The sequence below is a fragment of the Ascaphus truei genome, unplaced genomic scaffold (assembly GCF_040206685.1).
Source record: "Ascaphus truei isolate aAscTru1 unplaced genomic scaffold, aAscTru1.hap1 HAP1_SCAFFOLD_427, whole genome shotgun sequence".
Taxonomy (NCBI): Eukaryota; Metazoa; Chordata; class Amphibia; order Anura; family Ascaphidae; genus Ascaphus; species Ascaphus truei.
Window position 1 is genome coordinate 94022 of NW_027456758.1, and position 27378 is coordinate 121399.

The 27378-nt window shown below is 51.7% G+C and overlaps 1 protein-coding gene across 1 annotated transcript in view; it reads left to right on the forward strand.

Annotated features, from left to right (window-relative positions):
• Nucleotides 1-27378, forward strand: part of LOC142484023 (helicase SRCAP-like) — a 178103-nt gene that overhangs the window by 39424 nt on the left and 111301 nt on the right. The window contains 3 exon segments of the mRNA XM_075583987.1: nucleotides 20085-20307; nucleotides 21191-21408; nucleotides 21904-21976. Coding sequence (XP_075440102.1) covers nucleotides 20085-20307; nucleotides 21191-21408; nucleotides 21904-21976 — 514 coding nt within the window.

Here is a 27378-nt window from a genome sequence, read left to right on the forward strand (position 1 = left end):
AAAAAAGGGGGGTCCACTAATGCTGCAGCTATTTTCAAAACAGAGCCCGATATGTTTCCCTTTCCTTCTTATTTAATATACTCTGCGCCACTAAATATCCATTTTTAAAACATTTTATTGCCATAAAGTCCACACATAATTTCAAGGGACGTACCCTTCGCCGGCAACTTGAGAATGTAGGTTCCCCATAATTCTCCTGTATATCCCCGATCAGCGCCAGTCGATCGGGTACCAATAAGGTGCCCCACCACTTGGTATAAATAGAATATAGAGTTAAGGACCAGTGGTATTAAAAAATAGTCACCTGTTCCTTAACAATAGTTTCCTCTCCCCAAGTTTAGGAGACTTTCCACCTTATTACTTTTATACCTTCTGAGCCCTGAATTGGCCGCCGGTATAATCTGACCTATCCCTGATCAACGCCAGTTGATCGGGTACCAATAAGGTGCCCCACCACTTGGTATAATATAAGTAGAATATTGAGTTAAGGACATGTGATATTAAAAATATGTCACCTGTTGTTCCTTAACAATAATTCTCTTCCCAAGTTTAGGAGACTTTCCACCTTATTAACTATTATACCTTCTGAGCCCTGAATTGGCCTGCCATTTAGCATAACGTGTAATCTGACCTGAGTTTATGGCAATAATATAAAACAACAACAACAATAATACCTGATCAGTATAATATTGATAAACTCACGTGATAGAGGGTGTCCCGTCACTCAGGTAGGTTGCCCATAAAGAACAAACTGTCTACAGATTACTCAAACAATTAATCTAACGGCTTTTTCTGTTAAAAAGGATAAAGCCATACCTTATTCCAAGTGTGCACGTTTGAGTAATGTAGGCAGCTGCTCCGTCTGGGGTCTCCTGGTCCCGAGGTATTGGGGTCCCTATTCGGACGCCATCTGTGAAAGCATAGAAATAAAATCAATGAGTCAAGGGTTCAAAGTATCAACGTGAGTTTATCTGCACCAAGGTACAAGTGAGAGAAAAGAATTCAAGAACTGAACTCATGCCTCTGAAAACATATTGCTTGGTATCACATTTTTATACATTTCAAAATGAGTAATACGCCCTTTAAGGGGGCTGGCTTAGAGATAAAAAACAATATGATGACTTATACAAAAATCCTTATTAATACATAAATATGCTTCACATTGTTATATTCTTATCCTATATATTACAGCAATGTGGGCCCCTTAACCTTCTGACTTTAGGAGTAACCCTGTTTAGCTCTCTGTGTGTACTGTATCTGTGAGATTGGGAAAAAAACAACAAAGTACACAAATATAAGTGCAGACGTTTCTGAAATGTGGAATAATAGATTGTGTCTTGGCTCGTATAGATGTGCTACTCACAAGATATTAAAGTAAATCAGGCAGCTGGCAAATAGGGTTGCCACCCATGTAGATAGCATTGATCTGGACCCCCCTTGTTGGAAAACTCCATCAGCAAAGATGGTGTATGCAAAGAGAGAGAAAGCTACATAGTGCGATCAAAAAGTAAACTTTATATTTAAAAAAACGGGTCTAAAAAATGCGCACTTACAATGTGCCAGTTAAAATCAAGCATATATCACACAAATGGTGAAATTAGAAGCTCCCCGAACTGCTCACCGCCTCCCTCGGGTGTTTGGCTTTCTTCCACTGGTCTGTGTGCCGGTTCAGAGCCTCCCTCAAAGCGCCCGTCCAGGAATGTAACGTCACGGCTGCAGAGTTGGTCAGCTACGGGTCGCCTCTGAGCCCAAAATTGGTCCACTTTTTAAAATATAAAGTTTACTTTTTGATCGCACTATGTAGCTTTCTCTCTCTTTGCATACACCATCTTTGCTGACGGAGTTTTCCAACAAGGGGGGTCCAGATCAAAGCTATCTACATGAGCTGCCTGATTTACTTTAATATCTTGTGAGTAGCACATCTATACGAGCCAAGACACAATCTATTATTCCACATTTCAGAAACGTCTGCACTTATATTTGTGTACTTTGTTGTTTTTTTCCCCATATGCTCCCCCTGGATGTTTGAGAAAATTGCTTAAATCTTTGGAACCCGTGAAACAGGTCCCACCAGTGAGGTTTGAGCTGGGTGGTTGGATTATCAACTTATTTTCATCACACTTCACTTTATATTACATATTCACTCTTTTTATAATTTATAGTTGTTTGCGCCTTATATCACTTTATTCACAATACACTGTATCTGTCAGATAATAGAGCCTAAGGTCAGCAGAAATATCTAAGGCAGGAAAAACCTCTTACGAATGTAATTTCAATTTCTTTCATGACTCGTAGGAATTATACAAGGGCAAGTTACAGCTAGGAGCGATACACTGCAGGATCTCAATCATCCACAAATATACATGCATTCAAACACTCAAAATGGCTACTGCGCCAGAATGGAGGTGATGATAGTCTGTTTTCATATAGCCTGAGCCACACACATTATCTCAATCTTCACAAGTTTTTCTCCAAAAGATGTTGTATAGGCCTTTTAATTGATTCACGGCGACGTCTCCACCAGCTTTTACAGCTTCTGCGGTGGCATCAATGCCGGGTGCTTTTCTATTCTTTAGGCGTTTGATTGCTGTTCGAATTTCTTCCTCATTAGTGGGTGGTCGGTTATATCGCTTGGAAATTAAGTCGACATTTTCTATCAGCTTTTGGTCTTGATTTGCAGGGTGCGGGTGGTTGACCAGCAGGTTAAAATGTTCCGTCCACCTTTCTATTTAGTCTTCAAGCAATTTTATGTGGGCCCGATTTTGATCATTATGGCTACGCTTATTGTGCTGGCGACGCTCGCTGAAAAATCAAATAGAGATGTCTTCCAGCGATCGCGACAAATCCGTCGCGTCGCGCTTACTATAAGCGCACGCGATGGCAATGCATTTGTTTTTGGGTGACGTCGCCCGTCGCGGGCACTATACGTGCAGCCTAAGGCTTGATGTTCTTGCCCTTGAATTTCCGCTGAGCACGTCATGCTTCCTGCTGGCCGATTCCATTTCTTGGGCCTTCGAGTTCCGCCATATTTCTTTGTCCACTTTAAGCTGGCGTTTATTTGTCGGTTGAGGTAGAGATAATGTTTGTGATTGGTGTTCTTTATCTTAGTTTAAAGTGCTGTCTGAAATCCATGGTTTGATTTTTCGGTACATTCCTGTTATCCGGAGCCATATTCCTGTTATCCGGAGCCATATTCCTGTTATCCGGAGCCATATTCCTGTTATCCGGAGTCATGTTCCTGTTATCCGGAGCCATGTTCTTGTTATCCGGAGCCGCGTTCTTGTTATCCGGAGCCACGTTCTTGTTATCCGGAGCCGCGTTCTTGTTATCCGGAGCCGCGTTCTTGTTATCCGGAGCCGCGTTCCTGTTATCCGGAGCCGCGTTCCTGTTATCCGGAGCCGCGTTCCTGTTATCCGGAGCCGCGTTCCTGTTATCCGGAGCCGCGTTCCTGTTATCCGGAGCCATACTCATATTAAATCTACCACCCCCTCCACTTAACTCCCCCTAATGCCCTCCAACCAGTAAAATGCCCGTCTCCACCTCCTCAAACCCTCCTAATACAGAGAGCACTGCCCCTCCCCACCTCCTCATTCACAGAGATAACTGTCACCCTAACACCAGTAACTGCCCCCCCCCCCCCTGTCATCTCCTAATACACAGTGAGGACTGCCCCCTAACCCAGTAACTGCCCCCTAACCCAGTAAGTGCCCCATCCCACCTCCTAATACACCAAACAACACAGAGGAACAGCACGTCACCATTTAGAGTCATATTTGGCCGAATTCATTTGGAGGCCGCACGCGGGAGGCGCGGGCGTCTTTGAGTCACTGTTGAAAGCAATTAAAGGTTTTTCGCCTCCAAAAATGCTTTGTTTTCAATAATAAATAAGTTGTTACTTTGTTTTTTATTTTTTTTTTCAACAAAAGTTTTTATTAAGCACTTGATACATGCATATAACAATCTTTCAGCCCATTGTCTGGGAAATCAGTATCCACAGCACTCGATTTAGGTAACATCTACAATAACTGTACAGACTGGGGAGACGGACAGACATACCGACTTACAACACGAGGAGGGGAGGGGGAGGGGGGGCTGCAGTCTGGAGGTTCTCTTTCGAGGAGTCGATATCGCTGGTCCTACTTATGGGGGATCTGCGCGGGTGTGTATTTGCTTCCTTAGCCCATGCTGCGGCCCGTTTGTAGTCGGCCCTACCGGTCTTGTGCTGCCTATTGTCAGTTCTGATCCATCCAAGGAGAATGCATTTCTTATTATCAAAGCAGTATAGTAGTGGCATCTATCCCTGGGATATCTGTTTGGGCAAGCCAGGGCACCCACACTTTGAGGAAGTTTGTGCCGGTGTCATTTACCATGCTCGTCAGCTGTTCCATCCGGCAAACGTACCAGATTCGGCTCCGAATTTTTGGGATGTTGGGTACTTCTGGTTGCTTCCACAATGCTGCGATTTCGCACCTCGGGGCCGTGGCAAAATGTGCAATCAATTTATGGTCAGATCTGTTTAGGCCCCTGGTGCGCCATCCCAACAGGAGCAGCCAGGGGTCCAAAGGGACCTCGCGGCCAAGCAAAGTCTGCTGCCAGCTTCTAATGTCTTCCCAGATCGGGGCCACCTTGGTGCAACCCCACAGCATATGTAGCAAGTCTGCCTGTTCCCGACATTATTTTGGGCACAATTGGGGGTAGTCCTTGACAAACTTAGCCATTCTTTTCAGGGTAAGATACCACCTCATGAGGACCTTATATGCATTCTCCTTCAATGTGGTGCAGATAGAGCTCTTTGCCGCTGCCAGAACTATAGTGTCCCAGTCCTCGTCCTCTAACATCTCCCCTAAGTCCTCCTCCCATCTAGTCTGTTACTTTGTTTATAATGAAATAATAAATAAGTTTTTAATTAAATAAGTTGTTTTGAATATGGCTCCGGATAGCAGGAAAGTACAGATTTTTCTTCTCTTTATGGGGCATGCTTCCTTGAGTGTTTCTATTATGGGGGTTTTGGTTGAGTTCCAGTTTTCATTTACATAGTTACATAGTTACATAGTTACACAGTTACACAGTTACATAGTCGATGAGGTTGAAAAAAAGACTTCCGTCCATCAAGTTCAACCTATGCTAAATTTAGACAACAGATACTTTATCCTATATCTATACTTATTGATCCAGAGGAAGGCAAACAAAAAACCCCATTAAGGGGAAAAATAAATTCCTTCCTGATTCCAAAAATTGACAATCGGATTAATCCCTGGATCAGCATCCTTCCCATGTTTACTTATTTGGTAGATCCCTGTATACCTTTCCTTTCTAAAAAGATGTCCAACCTTTTTTTGAACAAATCTATTGTATCTGCCATCACAGTCTCCATGGGTAGATAATGAATTCCACATTTTAACTGCCCTTACTGTAAAGAACCCTTTCCTTTGTTGCTGGTGAAATCTCCTTTCCTCCAACCTTAAGGGATGGCCCCGAGTCCTTTGTACTGCCCGTGGGATGAATAGGTCTTTTGAAAGCTCCTTGTATTGTCCCTGAATATATTTGTATAGAGTTATCATATCCCCTCTTAGACGCCTCTTTTCTAATGTAAATAAATCTAATTTAGCTAGCCTCCACTCACGACTTTAGCCCAACCTGAAAAAGTTCCATTTATGACAACCCTCTGTTGTCTGTCCTTTAACCAGTTTTCAATCCAGGTGCATATATTATTACTGAGTCCAATTTCTTTATTTTGTACACCAACCTCTTGTGTGAAACCGTATCAAAAGCCTTTGCAAAATCTAAGTAGACCACATCAACTGCATTACCCTGGTCTAAATTCCTACTTACCTCCTCAAAGAAACAAATAAGGTTAGTTTGGCAAGATCTATCCTTCATAAATCCATGCTGACTATTACTAATAATTTTGTTTTCCATTAGGTTTTCCTGAATATTATCCCGTATTAAACCTTCAAGTAGCTTCCCCACTATTGAAGTCAGGCTTACAGGTCTGTAATTCCCCGGGTGTGATCTAGCTCCTTTTTTAAATATAGGCACCACATCTGCTTTACGCCAATCTTGTGGTACTGAGCCTGTGGAAATGGTCTCCTTGAATATGAAATATAATGGTTTTGCTATTACTGAGCTTAACTCCTTGAGAACCCTTGGATGTATGCCATCGGGGCCAGGTGCCTTATTTACTTTATTTTTTTCAAGCCGCTTATGAACTTCTTCCTCAGTTAACCAATTGTTCATTAATATGGAGGTTGTGGCTTCCTCTTGCGGCACTACTATTGAACTTGATTCTTACCTGGTAAACACAGAGGCAAAGAATTTGTTTAATACCTCAGCTTTTTCCTTATCTCCAATAATCTGCCTACCCGTCTCACACTGAAAGGGTCCTATATTTTCTTTTCTCATTTTTTTGTTATTAAGGTACTTAAAGAACTTTTTAGGGTTGACCTTACTTTCTATTGCAATCCTTTTTTCATTATCCATTTTTGCTAATTTGATTGCCCTTTTGCAATTTTTGTTACATTCCTTATCATTCTGATACGATGTCTCTGTCCCTTCTGACTTAAAGAATCTAAATGCCTTCCTCTTCTTGTCCATTTCCTCCCCTACCTGTTTATTTAGCCACATTGGTTTTGACTTATTTCTTTTATACTTATTACCCAAGGGTATACACTGATAAGTGTGCTTTTCTAACAATGTTTTAAAGACTGCCCATTTATCTTCCACATTTTCCCTGCAAAAACATCATCCCATTGTATTACTACTAGATTAGACCTCAGTTTATTAAAATCTGCCTTTCCAAAGTTGAAGGTCTTTGTTGAACCCAAGTAATCTGTTTTTTTTTTTATAACTTTGATTTTATTAGGTGTTTTGGTGCATACATTATAACACAATCCATTAGCAATCGTAACTTCACCATTTCTTCGTTTCCAAACACTAAACGTGACTCACATGACAGACTTAACAGACCAACGAACATGACGGCAGGGTAACGGGGTGAGGGGGGGGGGGGTCCAGAGCGCGACCTAGATCACAGCTGGGCGGATACAGCTCTTTTCACTTTTCGCTCCATCGGTATCTTGTTGGTATTAGTGTGCCAGGTCCTGAGCTCCCCTAAACCTCGGGTTTTCCTAGTCACTGTGTGGTCGAGAATCCGTTTGGTCAGAGGAGAACGCATTTACGGTTATCATTGCAATATTCTGGTGGCATCCACCCCCGGGATGTCTGTTTGGGCCAGCCAGGGCGACCACACTTTTAGAAAATTTGAGCCGGAGTCATTGACCAAACTCGTCAATTGTTCCATTCGGCACACAAACCAAATTCTGTTCCTAATTTTGGGTAAAATTGGTACTTCCTGTTGCTTACACAATGCTGCGATCTCGCACCTGGTGGCTGTTGCTAAGTGTGCTGTCAATTTATGAGTGGCGTTCGATAGCCCCTGGATCCGCCTGCCCAATAGGAACAGCCATGGGTCCAGGGGGATCTCCACTCCGATCAATCTTTGAAGCCAATCTCTAATTTCCGCCGAAATCTGAGCCACCCTCGTGCAAGACCACAGCATATGACGTAAGTCAGCTCGTTCTCCGCATTGCTTCGGGCAAAGCGGGGAGTAACCTCTGACAAATTTGGCTAATTTTGTTGGGGTGTAATACCACCGCATTAGGACTTTGTATGCGTTCTCCTTTAACGTGGTACAGATAGAGCTTTTGGCTGCTGCCTGTAGGATCCTGTCCCAGTCCTCGTCCTCTAGTGTCTCTCCTAAGTCGGCTTCCCATTGTCTCATATAACTAAGTCGGGATTCGACTTTTGTCTCTGGACAGATCACTTCCCTGTACATTCTAGAGGTTAGTCCCCTTGTGTCCGTGCCTCTAGAACACAGCTGCTCGAAGTTTGTTCTCCTAGGCCGAATTGGGGTTTTGTTGTAGAATGCCCTGATCTGGAGGTATCTAAAAAATTCTTTATTGGGCATGTTGTTTTCCTCTTTGATATGATCAAAAGTTTTGATATGCTGACGTCCCTCCAGATCCTTTAGTCTAGTATACCCTGATTGAAACCATTTTGTGAAATGTGAGCGATCCATCCCTGGAGCAAAATCCGGGTTACCCCAAATGGGCGTCATCAAGGAGTTTAGTGTTGAGAGAACATTTCAGTTTGGTGGCCTCCCAAACCTTCAAGGAGTTTGATATAGCCTGTAGCGGGATCTGAATTCCCGACCAACACTTTTTAGGTAACATATAAGATTCTGCAGGTCAATGGGCGCACAGCAGTCTTTTTCTAGGGCAACCCATCTCCGGAGCTCCGGGTCCGAGTGCCATTGTATGATTTGGCTCAGTTGGGCTGCTTTATAGTAGGCAAACAGGCAAGGCACCCCCAACCCCCCCCCCCCTCGAGGTCGGCCTCCTCAAGATATCTTTTTTTTTTATCCGTGGGCTTTTTTTATTCCAGATAAACTTCATTATTCTAGACTGCAGCGAGAGGATGTCATCTTTCAGCAGGGGGGTAGGGAGGGCCTGAAAGAGATATAGCACCTTAGGTAGAAGATTCATTTTAACACTGTGAATTCTTCCAATCCAAGAAATGCCATACTCCTCCCATCTCCTGAGATCCTCCCTCAGTGTCTTGAACAACCTGGGATAATTAGCCTTATATAATGTCTTAACATCCCTTGTTATATACACCCAAGATATTTGATCATGGAGGGTTGCCAGTTAAAGTTGAAGTTTAATCCAATTAGCTTTTCTACTGGTTTGGGTAGATTTATATTGAGGGCTTCTGATTTGGCCTGATTAATTTTGAACCCCGAAATTTGTTTAAACTGCCCCAAAAATTGCGAACACATTGGGCAGGGAGGTGAGAGGTCTGGATAATATCAATATCACATCATCCGTGTACAGCGCCACTTTGTGCGTCTGCTCTTTTACTGTTATACCTGACACATCTGGGCATAATTTCAGGTGTGCCGCCAAGGGTTCAATACAGAGGGCAAACAGCAAGGGGGACAGTGGGCAACCCTGCCTCGTGCCACTGCGGATTTGAAATTGTCCCGAAGGGAACCCCTTGTGTCGTAACCTTGCTGCCGGCTCTTCATACAGGGCCATAATGGCTCCCAGGAGGCATCCCTCGAAGCCAAATGCCTCCAGTGTCCCCCTTAGATAGGACCAATCAATCCTTTCGAAGGCTTTTTCTGCATCCAGACTAAATACCATTGACGGGATATTATGTTTTTGGGCCAAATCAATAAGATCAATTACTCATCTGGTATTGTCCGCTGCTTGCCTTCCTCCTATGAACCCCACCTGATCTGGGTGAATCAACCTAGGGAGGACGTTACCCACTCTGTTAGCTATAAGATTTGAGAATATTTTTATGTCCGTATTGATCAAAGAGATGGGCCGGTAACTCTTACAGTCTGCCGGGTCCTTTCCTGGTTTATAGATCAAGGAGATGGAAGCCTGGAGCATCTGTGCTGGGAACGAGGCCCCTTGCAGGACCGAATTAAAGAGTTTTAACATATATGGTGCTAATATTTTCAGATATTTTTTGTAGTATAGGTTTGAAAAGCCACCTGGCCCTGGTGCCTTGGCTGGCTTGAGGGACTTTACAACTGCCGTTAAAGAGAAGTCTGTCTTTAATGCCTCCTTCTCCGCCCTGCTCAACTTTGGCAACTTTGCCCCCATTAAAAATTCCCGCAAATTGTCCCTCGTTTTCTGATTGTGTGTGACCTTAACTCCATCATAAAGCGCCTCATAGTAGGATTTGAATTCCTCTAAAATTCGCTTAGGGTTGGAGGTAAGCTCCACCCCTTGTGTACGAATAGATTGGATGTGATAATTTGGTGTTTTATTTCTAAGCTTGTTCGCTAAAAGGGTGTCCGGCCTGCTCGCCTTCTCAAAGAACCTCCGTTTAGTCCAGCGCAACTCCTTTTCCGCCTGGGAGGTTAATCGAATGTTTAATTGGTGTTTGATATCCGAGATCTCTTTATAAATAGCGTCCTGCTTTAAGGACTTATGTGTTACAGTGAGTGATGCCAATTTCTCCTGTAGTTCCTGAATCCGGCGATCCTGTTCCCTCCGGCGCCTAGCCGCCAGAGACATCAGAGATCCCCTGAGGGTGGCCTTATGTGCCTCCCACAATGTGGAGTGTGATGTCACGCTACCCTCGTTCTCTACAAAATACTCTGTGATTTTGTCTCCTATCTCCTTCCCGGGGGCTGGAATTTTGAGTAGCAGCTCATTAAGTCTGCAGTTTGCTCCAGGTCTGTCTAGTGAATTTAGTGTGCACCGCAGCTCTATTGATGCGTGGTCTGACCACGAAATATCGTGTATCCCCGTGTGGGAGACCACCGGGACCAGTCTATTGGATACAAGGAAGTGATCTATCCGGCTATATCTGTTATGTGGGTGGGAGTAAAACGTATCGTCCTTATCCTGCTGATGTTGCTCTCTCCAAATATCTACTAATTGACAGTCTCGTAGTCCGTGGGTAATGTTTAGTATGTCCTGTCTAGGGGGCAGGTTAGTAGTTGTACACCTATCCAGAATGGGGTTTAATGTCTGTGGCGAAAATGGGGGTAATCAGCGCATTAATAAAGGCAGTGGGCTCGGCTGGTTACCCCTATTTCGTATTGGGGGTGAAGGGGTTAATATTATATGCTGTTCCCCTGTACCACTGTCCCCCATATGTATGCTGTTCCCCTTTTAAGACTGCTAATTTAGGAACGGCGTGAGCCAGCACCCTGATTTTTGGGGTGCCGCCTCTGTGTAATCCCCCCAAGTACACACATTAAAAAATATAACTTTGTCATAAGGGAAACATATATTTTTGATGAAGTGCCTTTCTGGTGCAGTTAATATGTACCGGCAGGATGCTGTTTTTTTTCTGCCTGCCTTTGTTTTGTATACCAGAACCAAATGTTTTGACACCTATGAGCTGGGTTACTTGCCTATGCAAGCTTCAAAGCTAGCCTGCTAGGCCCACAGCTGTAAGTCTCTCTGGAAGTTGCATATCAAAAGACCCCAGATTCATAAAGTGTCACTTAATCAGGATGTTTCTGAGTAGCAGGTCCTGCTACTCGTCCTAGATATTTCACACCTTGGGACCAAACTCCAGACGTTGCGTCCCCAGAAATGAGTGGCCCCTTTTTACTTAGCAGTGCTACCAAGCTGCTTACTGAGCATGCTCAGAGTTACCTGAGCTGGCTGTAGGATTTGCCCATGTGACCTGGCAGGTTCTGATAGCAGGAAGATAATTCCTTGCCAATGGGATGAGGCTAATGTAACACTTCACAGGCCCTTGTCCTTAAAAAGGCCTGTACCCCTCATTCCTGTGTTATTCCTGTGTTGTTGCTGTTGTTACCTGATTTCTTCAAGCATTTAAAACTACCAGAAAAGACTTTGCACATGCACAGAAGGATTGGACTAGCTATTTATTTGGCAATTTGCAAATGGACTACAGTTTGAAAGGACAATCTCCTGGTGCTTTGCACATTTCTGGACATTATCCTCTGTTTCTCTACCCGTGAGTGTAATTATTAAGTGTATTCTGCAGTTGTCGTGTGTTTGCCTATCAAGGGAATAAATCTCAGTTTATTTTGCTCAACCTGTTCTGCTCAATCAGGATCCACGAAATATAAATGTGTTATTAAGCGCGTCTCCCGTCACAATGTCCTATTGAGGTCCCCCGCTACAATTATATTTCCCTGAGCTACACTGTGAAGTTTCTGGAAAAAAAGGGGGAAAAATGCCGGGGCTGGCTCGCATGGGGCATAAACAGAGGCTAACGTGAGGGGCTGACCCTGTTTGGACCCCACCAGGATGAGGTATCGCCCTTCTCTATCCGTTATCGATTTGTCTACCTGAAACGTTAGTTTGTTGTGGATTGCAATAGCTACCCCCCTTTTTTCCCTCTGTAGCTGAGGCTATGTGTACTGTTCTGAAATCTTTTTCTATAAAGGGAAACAGCTCCTTGAGAAGTGGGTCTCCTGGAGAAAAATAATGTCTGCCTTTCGCCGTTCATACTCTTTAAAGGCCAACTTACGTTTCGCCGGGCTGTTGAATCCTTTAACGTTGTGCGAAATAAACCTAATTTCTTTATTTAACATACTTTATGGGGTTTCTGACTCTCACTTTGTGCCGTGGCTGGCTCGTTGAATTTCCTCTGTTGCCGGTGTCCCGGGCCGTCTTCTACGCCGAATCTGTCGCCGTTCTCTCTCTGCCTGAACGGTGGTGGTAAGGAAGGGATTAGGCTGGGCCTGACACACCAGGGAAACACAGGAGGGGAAGCACGGGGGAAACATAACATACACTCAAAAACAGTGACACTTTGTCGTCGGCTGCGGGGCCTCTCCGTCCCACAGCCAAGTCCAGCGCCTTTGGGGTGGCAACCCTCGTGGTCTCCCAGCTACCACTCTCCTTTGCCCCCCAAAGGACTTTATCGACGTCCAGGGGGTCCCTCCACCCCTGGGCCTGATCGAGACCCATGCTAACGCCAGGGTATGTAGCTCCTCCCGCACCCCATAACCGCGCGCTTTCTTCACCCCTAGAGCTTTGAACGGTAAACTTTTTTTGTATGCCTTAACATGCCTGTTTGAGCCCTGGAAAGGCTGGTGCTTCGGACTCTCTTGTGCTGACCACTCAATTAACCTCCACTCTCCCTTATCCTTCCCCTCCTTTTAACTGCTCCCTTCTCTATACTTCTAACCCTTTCTCTCCTTCCCCCCCTATCCCCCTCCCCCGATCTATCCCTCTCTATCTTCCGCCCCTATTGGTCCACTCCGATACCCGTATCTTGCCCCTTGCTATCATGCCTATCTAAGTCTCCCCTTTCCCTATCACCTATCTGAATGCCTACTCCTATGTCTAAATTATCCCGCTTAATGCCTCTCTTCTAAATCATCTCCCCTCCCCCTTCCCCTATTTTGTTTCCCACGTGATACCCCCCTTTTTTTCTTATTGCTGTCAATCGTTCCCTCCTGTCTCTTCCCCGAGTAATCTGTTTTTTGATAATTTATTTCAAATGAGACCATGTTATGATCACTGTTACCCAAATATTCAAGTCCTGGAACATTTGGGTATTACTTCTACATTGTTTGATATTACCAAATCCAGTATTGCCCTCTCCTGGTTGGTTCCTCAATAATTTGTCTTTAAGCACCCCCAAAAACCTGCTTCCTTTTGTTGTAACGCTAATCTCATTGCCCCCGTCTATGTCTGGATAATTAAAATCCCCCATTATGCAAACATGACCCAGTTTTGATGCCTTCTCCATTTGCAAAAGTATTTTAGCTTCCTCAATCTCACAGAGATTTGGTGGTTTATAGCATATTCCCACAAACATTTTCTTTATACTTTTACCTCCACTGCTAATTTCTATCCACATGGTCTCTACATTTTCATCATTCCCTTCATAGACATCATCCCTTATAATAGGTTTCAGATCTGGTTTAACATATAGACATACTCCACCTCTCCTATTTGCTTGATCCTTCCGAAAAAGAGAACAACCCTCTAAATTAACTGTCCATTATGCGTGGGGCGAACCGGTTGCGTAATTGAATTTGGAATTGGACTTGGTTTGTGGGGTTGGCCATGTGAGTAGTCTAATGTGGGTGTGGGATGAGTAACACACTTTGCTTTTAGGTGAAGCTTAAATTTGTCTCTAACTAAATGATGTTCTGACCGAATAGATGCTCCTCCGCGCATTACACGAACATCCTGCATCGCACTCTGAAACCTTTTATGTATCAGAAAATAGTCCATGTTTTTTGATCTCTCCCATTATTCGGAGACCAAGTTAACCTGTGACGTATAGTGTGTTGGAACTAGGTGCTGCACGCCACCATTTTGTTATAGCTAGCAAATAACAATAAGCGGAGACCGTTGTCGTTAATATTTCCACAGCCAAATGGGCCGATCATTTTTTCCCATCCGAGTCGGATAGAACCGGTCTGTGCGTTGAGATCCCCGCAAATTATTGTCAGGTGATTCCCACCTTGATAAGAATTCAAAATCTGCTGTAATTCCTCATAAAGCGTGTCTTTGTCTTCCTCGTTGCTGATCTCTGTTGGGGCGTAGACCCCAATAATGGTCGTTGGTATTTTACTGGCAAGCCCGAATACAGGTGAAGAATTTCTTTAGACTAGGTTTCAGCATGAAAGCTACGCCTGTGTTAAAACGATCGCCGCCGGAATAGTGTGGGAGAAAGCGAGCCGAGAGGTTAGGGTTAAGTCTGTGCGTTCCCCTTGTCCAGGGAACCTGGCTTTAGAAATTGTGGCCATATCGATATTGAATTGGTCTAGTTTGTCGGCGAATAGATCCATTTTGCCGGTTTGGCTGCCCTAACGGATATTCCAAGCAGCGAGGTTGAGAATGTTTTTAGCGTTGAAATGGTTTTTGCATGTGGCTGGTAGTCCATTTTTCGAAGGGATCTCAGCTACTCCCAACGCATCGGTTGAGCCGTTTGCGATAGCTGTAGGAACATTTGGTAATTGTTATCCTGCCATTGGGTTCTTGGCTAATTTTCCGGTTCTGTCACCACGGTAACCAACACTCCCCATTTTATTCGGGCTTGTGACCGGCAATGGCTGGTCAGGGAGGGGGGGGGGGTCTCTTATTCCGGGGGGGGGGGAGGTCTCTTATTCAGGGGTGGGGATCTCTTATTCAGGGGGGTAGGCTCGAATTCAGGGGGGTCTCTAATTCAGGGGGATCTCTAATTCGGGGGGGAGGTCTCTTATTCGGGGGAGGTCTCTTATTCGGGGGAGGTCTCTTATTCGGGGGAGGTCTCTTATTCGGGGGAGGTCTCTTATTCGGGGGAGGTCTCTTATTCGGGGGAGGTCTCTTATTCGGGGGAGGTCTCTTATTCGGGGGAGGTCTCTTATTCGGGGGAGGTCTCTTATTCGGGGGAGGTCTCTTATTCGGGGGAGGTCTCTTATTCGGGAGAGGTCTCTTATTCGGGGGAGAGGTCTCTTATTCACGGGGGAGAGGTCTCTTATTCACGGGGGAGAGGTCTCTTATTCACGGGGGAGAGGTCTCTTATTCACGGGGGAGAGGTCTCTTATTCACGGGGGAGAGGTCTCTTATTCACGGGGGAGAGGTCTCTTATTCACGGGGGAGAGGTCTCTTATTCACGGGGGAGAGGTCTCTTATTCACGGGGGAGAGGTCTCTTATTCACGGGGGAGAGGTCTCGTCATATTGAGGGGGGGAGAGGTCTCGTCATATTGAGGGGGGGAGAGGTCTCGTCATATTGAGGGGGGGAGAGGTCTCGTCATATTGAGGGGGGGAGAGGTCTCGTCATATTGAGGGGGGGAGAGGTCTCGTCATATTGAGGGGGGGAGAGGTCTCGTCATATTGAGGGGGGGAGAGGTCTCGTCATATTGAGGGGGGGAGAGGTCTCGTCATATTGAGGGGGGGAGAGGTCTCATCTCGTATTCGGGGGGAGGGAGGTCGTCTCGTATTGGGGGGGGGGAGGTCGTCTCGTATTCAGGGGGAGGGAGGTCGTCTCGTATTAGGGGGCAGGGAGGTCGTCTCGTGTTCGTGGGGAGGGAGGGTCGAGGTCGTCTCGTATTCGTGGGGAGGGAGGGGGGAGGTCGTCTCGTATTCGGGGGGGGGTGTGAGGTCTCATATTCAGGAGGGGGCTCTGGCTGTCTCGGGTGCAGTCTAAGCCGCGGTCTCATGCTGTCTGGCTGTCTCGGGTGCAGGTTAAGCAGCGGTCTCATGCTGTCTGGCTGTCTCGGGTGCAGGTTAAGCAGCGGTCTCATGCTGTCTGGCTGTCTCGGGTGCAGGTTAAGCAGCGGTCTCATGCTGTCTGGCTGTCTCGGGGTGCAGGTTAAGCAGCGGTCTCATGCTGTCTGGCTGTCTCGGGTGCAGGTTAAGCAGCGGTCTCATGCTGTCTGGCTGTCTCGGGTGCAGGTTAAGCAGCGGTCTCATGCTGTCTGGCTGTCTCGGGTGCAGGTTAAGCAGCGGTCTCATGCTGTCTGGCTTTCTTGGGGTGCAGGTTAAGCAGCGGTCTCATGCTGTCTGGCTGTCTCGGGTGCAGGTTAAGCAGCGGTCTCATGCTGTCTGGCTTTCTTGGGGTGCAGGTTAAGCAGCGGTCTCATGCTGTCTGGCTGTCTCGGGTGCAGGTTAAGCAGCAGTCTCATGCTGTCTGGCTGTCTCGGGTGCGTTTAAGCAGCAGTCTAACGTTGTGTCTGGCTCTCGGGGTGCAGGATAAGTATCTGTCTCACGCTATCTCGGGGTGCATGTTAAGCAGCGGCGGTCTCACGCCGTGTCTGGCTGTCTCGGGTGCAGGTTAAGCAGCGGTCTCATGCTGTCTGGCTGTCTCGGGTGCAGGTTAAGCAGCGGTCTCACGCCGTGTCTGGCTGTCTCGGGGTGCAGGATAAGCAGCGGTCTCATGCTGTCTGGCTGTCTCGGGGTGCAGGATAAGCAGCGGTCTCACGCCGTGTCTGGCTGTCTCGGGTGCAGGTTAAGCAGCGGTCTCATGCTGTCTGGCTGTCTCGGGTGCAGGTTAAGCAGCGGTCTCATGCTGTCTGGCTGTCTCGGGTGCAGGTTAAGCAGCGGTCTCACGCCGTGTCTGGCTGTCTCGGGGTGCAGGTTAAGCAGCGGTCTCACGCCGTGTCTGGCTGTCTCGGGTGCAGGTTAAGCAGCGGTCTCATGCTGTCTGGCTGTCTCGGGTGCAGGTTAAGCAGCGGTCTCACGCCGTGTCTGGCTGTCTCGGGGTGCAGGTTAAGCAGCGGTCTCATGCTTTCTGGCTGTCTCGGGTGCAGGATAAGCAGCGGTCTCACGCCGTGTCTGGCTGTCTCGGGTGCAGGATAAGCAGCGGTCTCATGCTGTCTGGCTGTCTCGGGTGCAGGATAAGCAGCGGTCTCACGCCGTGTCTGGCTGTCTCGGGGTGCAGGATAAGCAGCGGTCTCACGCCGTGTCTGGCTGTCTCGGGTGCAGGATAAGCAGCGGTCTCACGCCGTGTCTGGCTGTCTCGGGTGCAGGTTAAGCAGCGGTCTCATGCTGTGTCTGGCTGTCTCGGGTGCAGGTTAAGCAGCGGTCTCACGCCGTGTCTGGCTGTCTCGGGTGCAGGTTAAGCAGCGGTCTCACGTTGTGTCTGGCTGTCTCGGGTGCAGGATAAGCAGCGGTCTCATGCTGTCTGGCTGTCTCGGGGTGCAGGTTAAGCAGCGGTCTCATGCTGTGTCTGGCTGTCTCGGGTGCAGGTTAAGCAGCGGTCTCACGCCGTGTCTGGCTGTCTCGGGTGCAGGATAAGCAGCGGTCTCACGTTGTGTCTGGCTGTCTCGGGTGCAGGATAAGCAGCGGTCTCACGTTGTGTCTGGCTGTCTCGGGTGCAGGTTAAGCAGCAGTCTCATGCTGTCTGGCTGTCTCGGGTGCAGGATAAGCAGCGGTCTCATGCTGTCTGGCTGTCTCGCAGGGGGTGCAGTTTAAGCAGCGGTCTCACGCCGTGTCTGGCTGTCTCGGGTGCAGGTTAAGCAGCGGTCTCACGTTGTGTCTGGCTGTCTCGGGTGCAGGTTAAGCAGCGGTCTCACGTTGTGTCTGGCTGTCTCGGGGTGCAGGATAAGCAGCGGTCTCACGTTGTGTCTGGCTGTCTCGGGGTGCAGGATAAGCAGCGGTCTCACGCCGTGTCTGGCTGTCTCGGGGTGCAGGTTAAGCAGCGGTCTCATGCTTTCTGGCTGTCTCGGGGTGCAGGATAAGCAGCGGTCTCACGCCGTGTCTGGCTGTCTCGGGTGCAGGTTAAGCAGCGGTCTCATGCTGTCTGGCTGTCTCGGGGTGCAGGTTAAGCAGCGGTCTCACGCCGTGTCTGGCTGTCTCGGGGTGCAGGATAAGCAGCGGTCTCACGCCGTGTCTGGCTGTCTCGGGGTGCAGGATAAGCAGCGGTCTCATGCTGTCTGGCTGTCTCGGGGTGCAGGATAAGCAGCGGTCTCACGTTGTGTCTGGCTGTCTCGGGTGCAGGTTAAGCAGCGGTCTCATGCTGTCTGGCTGTCTCGGGTGCAGGTTAAGCAGCGGTCTCATGCTGTCTGGCTGTCTCGGGTGCAGGTTAAGCAGCAGTCTCATGCTGTCTGGCTGTCTCGGGGTGCAGGTTAAGCAGCGGTCTCACGCCGTGTCTGGCTGTCTCGGGTGCAGGTTAAGCAGCGGTCTCACGCCGTGTCTGGCTGTCTCGGGGTGCAGGTTAAGCAGCGGTCTCACGCCGTGTCTGGCTGTCTCGGGTGCAGGATAAGCAGCGGTCTCATGCTGTCTGGCTGTCTCGGGTGCAGGTTAAGCAGCAGTCTCATGCTGTCTGGCTGTCTCGGGTGCAGGATAAGCAGCGGTCTCACGCCGTGTCTGGCTGTCTCGGGGTGCAGGATAAGCAGCGGTCTCACGCCGTGTCTGGCTGTCTCGGGGTGCAGGATAAGCAGCGGTCTCACGCCGTGTCTGGCTGTCTCGGGGTGCAGGATAAGCAGCGGTCTCACGCCGTGTCTGGCTGTCTCGGGGTGCAGGATAAGCAGCGGTCTCACGCCGTGTCTGGCTGTCTCGGGGTGCAGGTTAAGCAGCGGTCTCACGTTGTGTCTGGCTGTCTCGGGGTGCAGGATAAGCAGCGGTCTCACGCCGTGTCTGGCTGTCTCGGGGTGCAGGATAAGCAGCGGTCTCACGCCGTGTCTGGCTGTCTCGGGGTGCAGCTTAAGCAGCGGTCTCATGCTGTCTGGCTGTCTCGGGTGCAGCTTAAGCAGCGGTCTCATGCTGTCTGGCTGTCTCGGGGTGCAGGATAAGCAGCGGTCTCATGCTGTCTGGCTGTCTCGGGGTGCAGGATAAGCAGCGGTCTCATGCTGTCTGGCTGTCTCGGGGTGCAGGTTAAGCAGCGGTCTCACGACGTGTCTGGCTGTCTCGGGGTGCAGGTTAAGCAGCGGTCTCATGCTGTCTGGGTGTCTCGGGTGCAGGATAAGCAGCGGTCTCACGCCGTGTCTGGCTGTCTCGGGGTGCAGGTTAAGCAGCGGTCTCACGCCGTGTCTGGCTGTCTCGGGGTGCAGGTTAAGCAGCGGTCTCACGCCGTGTCTGGCTGTCTCGTGGGGGGTGCAGGTTAAGCAGCGGCCTCACTCGGTCTCTCTGGCTGTCTCGCGGGGGGTGCAGGTTAAGCAGCGGTCTCACTCGGTCTCTCTGGCTGTCTCGCAGGGGGGTGCAGGTTAAGCAGCGGCCTCACTCGGTCTCTCTGGCTGTCTCGCAGGGGGTGCAGGTTAAGCAGCGGTCTCACTCGGTCTCTCTGGCTGTCTCGCAGGGGGTGCAGGTTAAGCAGCGGTCTCACTCGGTCTCTCTGGCTGTCTCGCAGGGGGTGCAGGTTAAGCAGCGGTCTCACTCGGTCTCTGGCTGTCTCGCGGGGGGTGCAGGTTAAGCAGCGGTCTCACTCGGTCTCTGGCTGTCTCGCGGGGGGTGCAGGTTAAGCTGCGGTCTCACTCGGTCTCTGGCTGTCTCGCGGGGGGTGCAGGTTAAGCAGCGGTCTCACTCGGTCTCTGGCTGTCTCGCGGGGGGTGCAGGTTAAGCAGCGGCCTCACTCGGTCTCTCTGGCTGTCTCGCAGGGGGTGCAGGTTAAGCAGCGGTCTCACTCGGTCTCTGGCTGTCTTGCGGGGGGTGCAGGTTAAGCAGCGGTCTCACTCGGTCTCTCTGGCTGTCTCGCAGGGGGTGCAGGTTAAGCAGCGGCCTCACTCGGTCTCTGGCAGTCTCGCAGGGGGTGCAGGTTAAGCAGCGGTCTCACTCGGTCTCTCTGGCTGTCTCGCGGGGGGTGCAGGTTAAGCAGCGGTCTCACTCGGTCTCTGGCTGTCTCGCGGGGGGTGCAGGTTAAGCAGCGGCCTCACTCGGTCTCTCTGGCTGTCTCGCGGGGGGTGCAGGTTAAGCAGCGGTCTCACTCGGTCTCTGGCAGTCTCGCAGGGGGTGCAGGTTAAGCAGCGGCCTCACTCGGTCTCTGGCTGTCTCGCAGGGGTGCAGGTTAAGCAGCGGTCTCACGCCGTGTCTGGCTGTCTCGCAGGTGGTGCAGTTTAAGCAGCGGCCTCACTCGGTCTCTGGCTGTCTCGCAGGGGTGCAGGTTAAGCAGCGGTCTCACGCCGTGTCTGGCTGTCTCGCAGGTGGTGCAGTTTAAGCAGCAGTCTCGGCTGGAGGAGAAGCGGAAGAAGGCCTTGGACCTGCAGCTGGATTTCATTGTGGGTCAGACAGAGAAATACTCTGATCTCCTCAGCCAGAGTCTGAGCGAGACGCTCCCGACCAGCAAACCCAGCTCCTCCGGCCTGGGGTCCTCACAGGGGGGCTCCCTGCGCTCCAGCCCCGCGCCCTCCGTGTGCCGGCAGGACGGTAAGACCTTCACTGTGTGGGGGGCAAGGGGGAGCCGAGCCTTAGGGGGGAGGGGGTGGGGAGTGGAGCGTCATATAGGGGACCCCCCCTATCTGTACAGAACCCCCACCACATTACCCCCCCCCCCCCCCTTTACCTGCATGGGAACCTACCCACCTTACCTGTCCCCCCCACCCCCCCCCCCCCCCCCCCCACCCCCACAGGGACCTCCCACCATATCTGTACGGACACCTCCCCTTTACCTGGGCTCTGTAGTGGGGTGCAGCTGCGGGAGTGTGGGAGCTGCAGTGTGCAGCTGCGGGAGTGTGGGAGCTGCAGTGTGCAGCTGCGGGAGTGTGGGAGCTGCAGTGTGCAGCTGCGGGAGTGTGGGAGCTGCAGTGTGCAGCTGCGGGAGTGTGGGAGCTGCAGTGTGCAGCTGCGGGAGTGTGGGAGCTGCAGTGTGCAGCTGCGGGAGTGTGGGAGCTGCAGTGTGCAGCTGCGGGAGTGTGGGAGCTGCAGTGTGCAGCTGCGGGAGTGTGGGAGCTGCAGTGTGCAGCTGCGGGAGTGTGGGAGCTGCAGTGTGCAGCTGCGGGAGTGTGGGAGCTGCAGTGTGCAGCTGCGGGAGTGTGGGAGCTGCAGTGTGCAGCTGCGGGAGTGTGGGAGCTGCAGTGTGCAGCTGCGGGAGTGTGGGAGCTGCAGTGTGCAGCTGCGGGAGTGTGGGAGCCGCAGTGTGCAGCTGCGGGAGTGTGGGAGCCGCAGTGTGCAGCTGCGGGAGTGTGGGAGCCGCAGTGTGCAGCTGCGGGAGTGTGGGAGCCGCAGTGTGCAGCTGCGGGAGTGTGGGAGCCGCAGTGTGCAGCTGCGGGAGTGTGGGAGCCGCAGTGTGCAGCTGTCGCTGTGTTGGCAGATGGAGACTTCCAGCCCCATGAGGAGGAGGAGGAGGATGATGATGAGGAGACGATAGAGATGGAAGAGCAGGAGGACGGGAACGATGCAGAGAGCCAGCGCCTGGAGATAGAGCTGCTCAAACGGGAGAGTGAGCTTCCCCTGGAGGAACTCCTACAGGCTCTGCCCCCCCAAACCCTGCCCGGACCCAGAGAGGGCGGTGAGGAGCGGGACGTACAGGTACCCCATCCTTCATATACGGGGGGGCCCTGGGCTGTGGGGGGGGGCGCAGGGTTGATATGGCTGTGGGGTGGTGCTGGCGGCGGGGCGCACGGGGGTTGGGCGCGCGGGGTGGAGCTGACGGCAGGGCGCGCTGGGCTGTGACGACCGGTGGTGCAGCTGGCGGCGGGGCGCGCGGGGTGGTGCTGGCGGCGGGGCGCGCGGGGTGGTGCTGGCGGCGGGGCGCGCTGGGCTGTGGCGACCGGTGGTGCAGCTGGCGGCGGTGCGCGCTGGGCTGTGGCGACCGGTGGTGCAGCTGGCGGCGGGGCGCGCAGGGGTTGGGCGCGCGGGGTGGAGCTGGCGGCGGGGCGCGCTGTGGCGACCGGTGGTGCAGCTTGCGGCGGGGCGCGCGGGGTGGAGCTGGGCTGTGGCGACCGGTGGTGCAGCAGGCGACGGGGGCTTAGCTGTGCCGCGGTGCTGGCGGCGCGTCCTGAGCTTTCCTCGCTTTTCTTACAGGAACCCGTTTCCAATCACTGCTCCCAATATTCGGAGGAAGAAGACGATGAATTTGCAGCTAATGAGGAGGAAGGTGAGACTCCTACTAACTTTCTGCATACCTCCTCATGTACAGAGCCTTAAAGAGGGGGACTATGGCAGAGCCTTATAGGGGGGCAGAGGGGTGGCAAAGACTCACAGAGGGGGCTGTTAAAAGGTGGGCAGAGTCTTCTGGAGAGGGTGGCGTGGCACCATTATAACAGGTCCCTGCCTTGTTCTGTAGGTTGGGATTTGGTAGCTGGTGCTGACAGAATATTCTCTTCAGTAAAACACACAGTAATCCTGTGCTGCTGTGTTACACAGAGAGAGACACCCCCACCCCCCCTCCTACCTGTGCGGGCCCCCCCATCTACCTGTGCGGGCCCCCCCATCTACCTGTGCGGGCCTCCCCCCCCATCTACCTGTGCGTGCCTCCCCCCCATCTACCTGTGCGTGCCTCCCCCCCCCATCTACCTGTGCGTGCCTCCCCCCCCATCTACCTGTGCGTACCTCCCCCCCCCCTCCTACCTGTGCGGGACCACCCCCCTCCTACCTGTGCGGGACCCCCCCCCCCTCCTACCTGTGCGGGACCCCCCCCATCTACCTGTACGGGACCCCCCCCCCCTCCTACCTGTACGGGACCCCCCCCCTCCTACCTGTGCGGGACCCCCCCCCCTCCTACCTGTGCGGGACCCCCTCCATCCTACCTGTGCGGGACCCCCTCCCTCCTACCTGTGCGGGACCCCCTCCCTCCTACCTGTGCGGGACCCCCTCACCTCCTACCTGTGCGGGGACCCCCCCCTCCTACCTGTGCGGGGACCCCCCCACCTCCTACCTGTGCGGGGACCCCTCCACCTCCTACCTGTGCGGGGACCCCTCCACCTCCTACCTGTGCGGTGACCCCCCCCCTCCTACCTGTGCGGTGACCCCCTCCCTCCTACCTGTGCGGGACCCCCCCCCACCTCCTACCTGTGCGGGGACCTCCCCCCCTCCTACCTGTGCGGGGACCCCCCCCCCCTCCTACCTGTGCGGGGACCCCCCCCCCTCCTACCTGTGCGGGGACCCCCCCCTCCTACCTGTGCGGGGACCCCCCCTCCTACCTGTGCGGGGACCCCCCCACCTCCTACCTGTGCGGGGACCCCCCCCCCCACCACCTACCTCCTACCTGTGCAGGGACCCCCCCACCTCCTACCTGTGTGGGGACTGTGGCGAAAATGGGGGTAATCAGCGCATTAATAAAGGCAGTGGGCTCAGCTGGTTACCCCTATTTCGCGTTGGGGATGAAGGGGTTAATTCTATATGCATGGCTGTCCCCATTTTGCAGGCTAATCTCTACCTGCAGTGAAGTGCCTTTCTGTTGCTGTTTTAAAATGTACAGGCAGGATGCTATTTTTTTGTCTGCCTGCCTTTGTAAGACAGTAAGGACCAAATGTTATGCATACAGGAGCCCCCTGTTGGGATGAAAGATCCCAGATTCGTAAAGTGTCACTTAATCAGGATGTTTCTGAGTAGCAGATCCTGTTACTCCTCCTGGATATTTCACACCTCGGGACCCAAACTGCAGACATTGCGTCCCCAGAAATGAGTGGCCCCTTTTTACTTAGCAGTGCTACCAAGCTGCTTACTGAGCATGCTCAGAGATACCTGAGCTGGCTGTAGGACTGGCCCATGTGACCTGGCAGGTTCTGATAGGAGGAAGATAATTCCTTGCCAATGGGATGAGGCTAATGTATCCCTTCACAGGCCCTTGTCCTTAAAAAGGCCTGTACCCCTCATTCCGGTGTGATTCCTGTTTTTGCTGTTGCTGTTACCTGATTTCTTCAAGCGGCTACGATTCCAGAACGCAAGGGGTTAAAAACATCGCAACAAGGAAACTTGCCCTGTTTCAGGATTTCGTTAGCCCTGGGGATCCAGCAAATCCCAGAGAACCAGAAAGGACTTTGCACATGCACAGAAGGATTGAACTGGCTATTTATTTGGCAATTTGCAAATGGACTACAGTTTAAAGGACAAGCTTCTGGTGCTTTGCACCTTTCTGGACATTATCCTCTGTTTCTCTACCCGTAAGTGTAATTATTAAGTTTATTCTGCAGTTGTCGTGTGTTTGCCGATCAAGGGAATAAATCTCAGTTTATTTTGCTCAAACTGTTCTGCTCAATCAGGACCCACGAAATATAAATGTGTTATTAAGCGCGTCTCCCGTCACAGGCGTTTAAAACTGGTGGCAGCTGGTGAGATACTGATTGAGCCTATATTGCAGTGTTCTGTAATATAGTGAGGACCTTGTAGATTGCAAGCTCCTCAGACAAGTGGCAACTTACACACACTTCCAAAGAAGCACGAGATAATTCACTGGTCTCTGGACCCATAACCCGGTGGCACCATGAGTCTGCGCTCAGGGAGGTTCCGTTCCTGGGACAGAGAGCAAGTTGTGGAGAGATGTGCGGGATATGGCTTAACGACAGACGGTCGTTCCAAGAGTCAGCTGGAGGAGGATTTAGAAGAATATGAGGCCAGAGCGACCCAATTAGCTGCACTTGCAGCGGATGGTACCCAGCCTGGAGTTGAGGCGGTCCCTCCAACTCCGGGGCTGCAAGGACAGGGGGAGAGTGATGCTGACCACCCGGTCGTGGGTGGCTTGGTGCCAGGGAGTGCGGAGGGGTTCGCGGCTGCGGCCGACAGACTGACGGCCACTGGACTCAGCGCACTGCTCGCCACCTGGGGAGAGGGAATCAGCTACGAGCAGCGGTTAAAGCTCCTCACGGTAGCACTTGGAAAAGGTTCCCAATCCCACCTTGTAAACGGGGAACAAGAGCTTTCCCGGCCGGATCACCGCAGGTTTAGCAAGTTCATTGATGGCACGGATGACCTGGACTAATTTCTAAATGATTTTGAGAATCAGTGCGGCCGGTTCCGAATACCAAGAAGGGACTGGGTGGTCAAACTACGACCACTATTATCCGGCAAAGCCAAAAGAACTGTGCAGGAGCTTCCCGGTGTGGATGCAGATGACTATGGGCATGTGAAGCGCAAGCTGCTGGTCCAGTATGCCCTGACACCTGAGGGGTTCTGGAGCAAGTTCCGGACGGGGGATATAAAACCCGGGGAATCATTTGCGGACTATGCCAACAGAATGGTCAGGCATGGAACCCAGTGGGTCACAGGGTATGGGGCTACCAAATACCATACCTTACTGGACCTGATGTTCCAGGAGCAGCGGATGCAGCGGTTCCCCCCCACTGTGCGGGCTTGGATCTATGACCGCAAACCTAAGACCTGTGAGGACACTGCCCGGATGGCCGACGAGTATGTGGCCAGCAGGATTGCTTTGGATGAGCCAGCAGTTCCCCAAGGAGGGGCCCGAGCCGCCCAGGGAACTAAAGCTACCCCTCAATGGACACTGAAAGCTGCAGCAGCAAGCAAAGCGCCAAAGGCTGCAGAATTCAAACATGAGAGGCGGTGTTTTACCTGCAACAAGGTCGGGCACCTTAGACCTGATTGTCCGGACCGGGACCGGTCCACAGGACCCCATCAGGGGCACCGCTCCCAAGCAGCAAAACCAGTTGCCCGTGTGCGACTGGCACCATTGGAGGGGACCAGCACAGCCGTGACGCCAGCCAACAGAGGGATGACCACGGAGGCACCAACCCTTGCCAACTCAGGACCTGCAGTGGAGAGCGGAGGGCATCAGGTTGCACCAATCGGGTTGCAACGCAACGATGCCAGGCAGAAGCATCTGCGGAGGGTGACCATCGGAGACCGGCAAGCAGACGGGTTGCTGGACTCCGGTGCCACCGTGACTCTGGTGCGCCCTGATATGGTGCGGCCAGAGGATTTGCTCCCGGGCACCGGGATGCAAGTGACCATGCCAGACGGAGGACCGCGGTCACTCCAAGTTGCCCGGGTCTTTTTGGACTGGGGGGCGGGTCGTGGCATGAGGGAGGTGGGGGGTATTGCCCGGATTGGATGCTGAGGTGCTCCTTGGCAACGATCTGGGGCACGTTACCTGTGTTTTTACTGCGGAGCTGACACCTGCTGCACCGGTTGCAGCGATTACTAGGAGCCAGGCAGCAAAGATCACAGCAGCAGCCCCTGTCCCCCTGCATTTGGGACCTACAGTTCCAGCAGTCTCTGAGGAGACCAGACAGGTAAGCCAGACTCAGTCCGCTTCTGACACTGACTTACTGTACCCTGTCTCTTTTCCCTGTCCCCCTGACTCAGGTATGACCGGGGGGTGGCCAGAATTAGGCACTCAGTTCAGGGAAGCGGTGCAATCTGATCCCACCTTGGAGGGCATGAGACTTCGGGTGTCCGAGTCTAAGCCAAGTGAGGGATCTGATTACTACTTGTAGCACCGCAGGCTTCTGTATAGAGAGCAGGGGGCTACAGGGTTAGATAAGGTTTGGACTGGCAAGCGACAGTTAGTGGTACCCATGGGGTATAGGCAACAGTTATTACAGGTTGCCCACTCCATCCCGCTTGCGGGGCATCAGGGGGTCACACGCACGAGAGCCCGGCTCTTGCAGCGTTACTACTGGCCGGGGGCCTCCAGCGAGGTGGCAGATTTCTGCCGCTCCTGTGATGCCTGCCAGCGAGTGGGTAAGGCGGGTGATCGTGTGAAGGCACCCCTGAGACCACTACCGGTGATAGGGGAACCCTTTCAGCGGGTAGAAATGGACCTTGTGGGGCCCCTTATGATTCCTAGCTGGACAGGGAAGCGCTACATCTTCACGGTGGTGGATTTTGCCACCCGGTACCCTGAGGCTGTAGCGCTGGCTACTATAGATGCTAAGGCTTTGCTCACCATTTTCACTAGGGTAGGTTTCCCTAGCGAGGTCCTAACCGATCAGGGGGCGCAGTTCATGAGTGAATTGCTACATTGTCTCTGGGATGCATGCGGTGTACAGCACCGGCGCACTACCCCTTACCATCCCCAGACAAACGGATTATGTGAGAGGTTTAACGGGACCCTGAAGCAGATGCTTCGGACCTTTATAGAGGCGGAGGGGAAAGACTGGGAGATTCACCTGCAGCACTTGCTGTTTGCCTACCGAGAGGTACCGCAAGAATATACCGGCTTTTCTCCCTTTGAGCTGCTATATGGTCGCAGGGTACGTGGACCTCTGGACCTATTCCGTGAGGGATGGGAAGGGGAAGCTACCAATACTGATGCGTCTGTGCTTCAGTATGTGGTAGATCTCAGAGACCGGTTAGAGATGCTCATGGGGTTGGCACAGGACAACCTTAAGGCTGCTCAGACCAAGCAGAAGACATGGTATGACCAGAATGCCCGTAGCAGAGAGTTCATCCCAGAACAGCAGGTACTTGTTCTGAAACACACTCGGGAGAACAAATTAATGGCTGCCTGGTCGGGACCGTATCCGGTACTGCGAAAGATGAACGAGTGCAACTATGTTGTACAGGTAGATGCTGAGACAGGGAGAACCAAAGTCTATC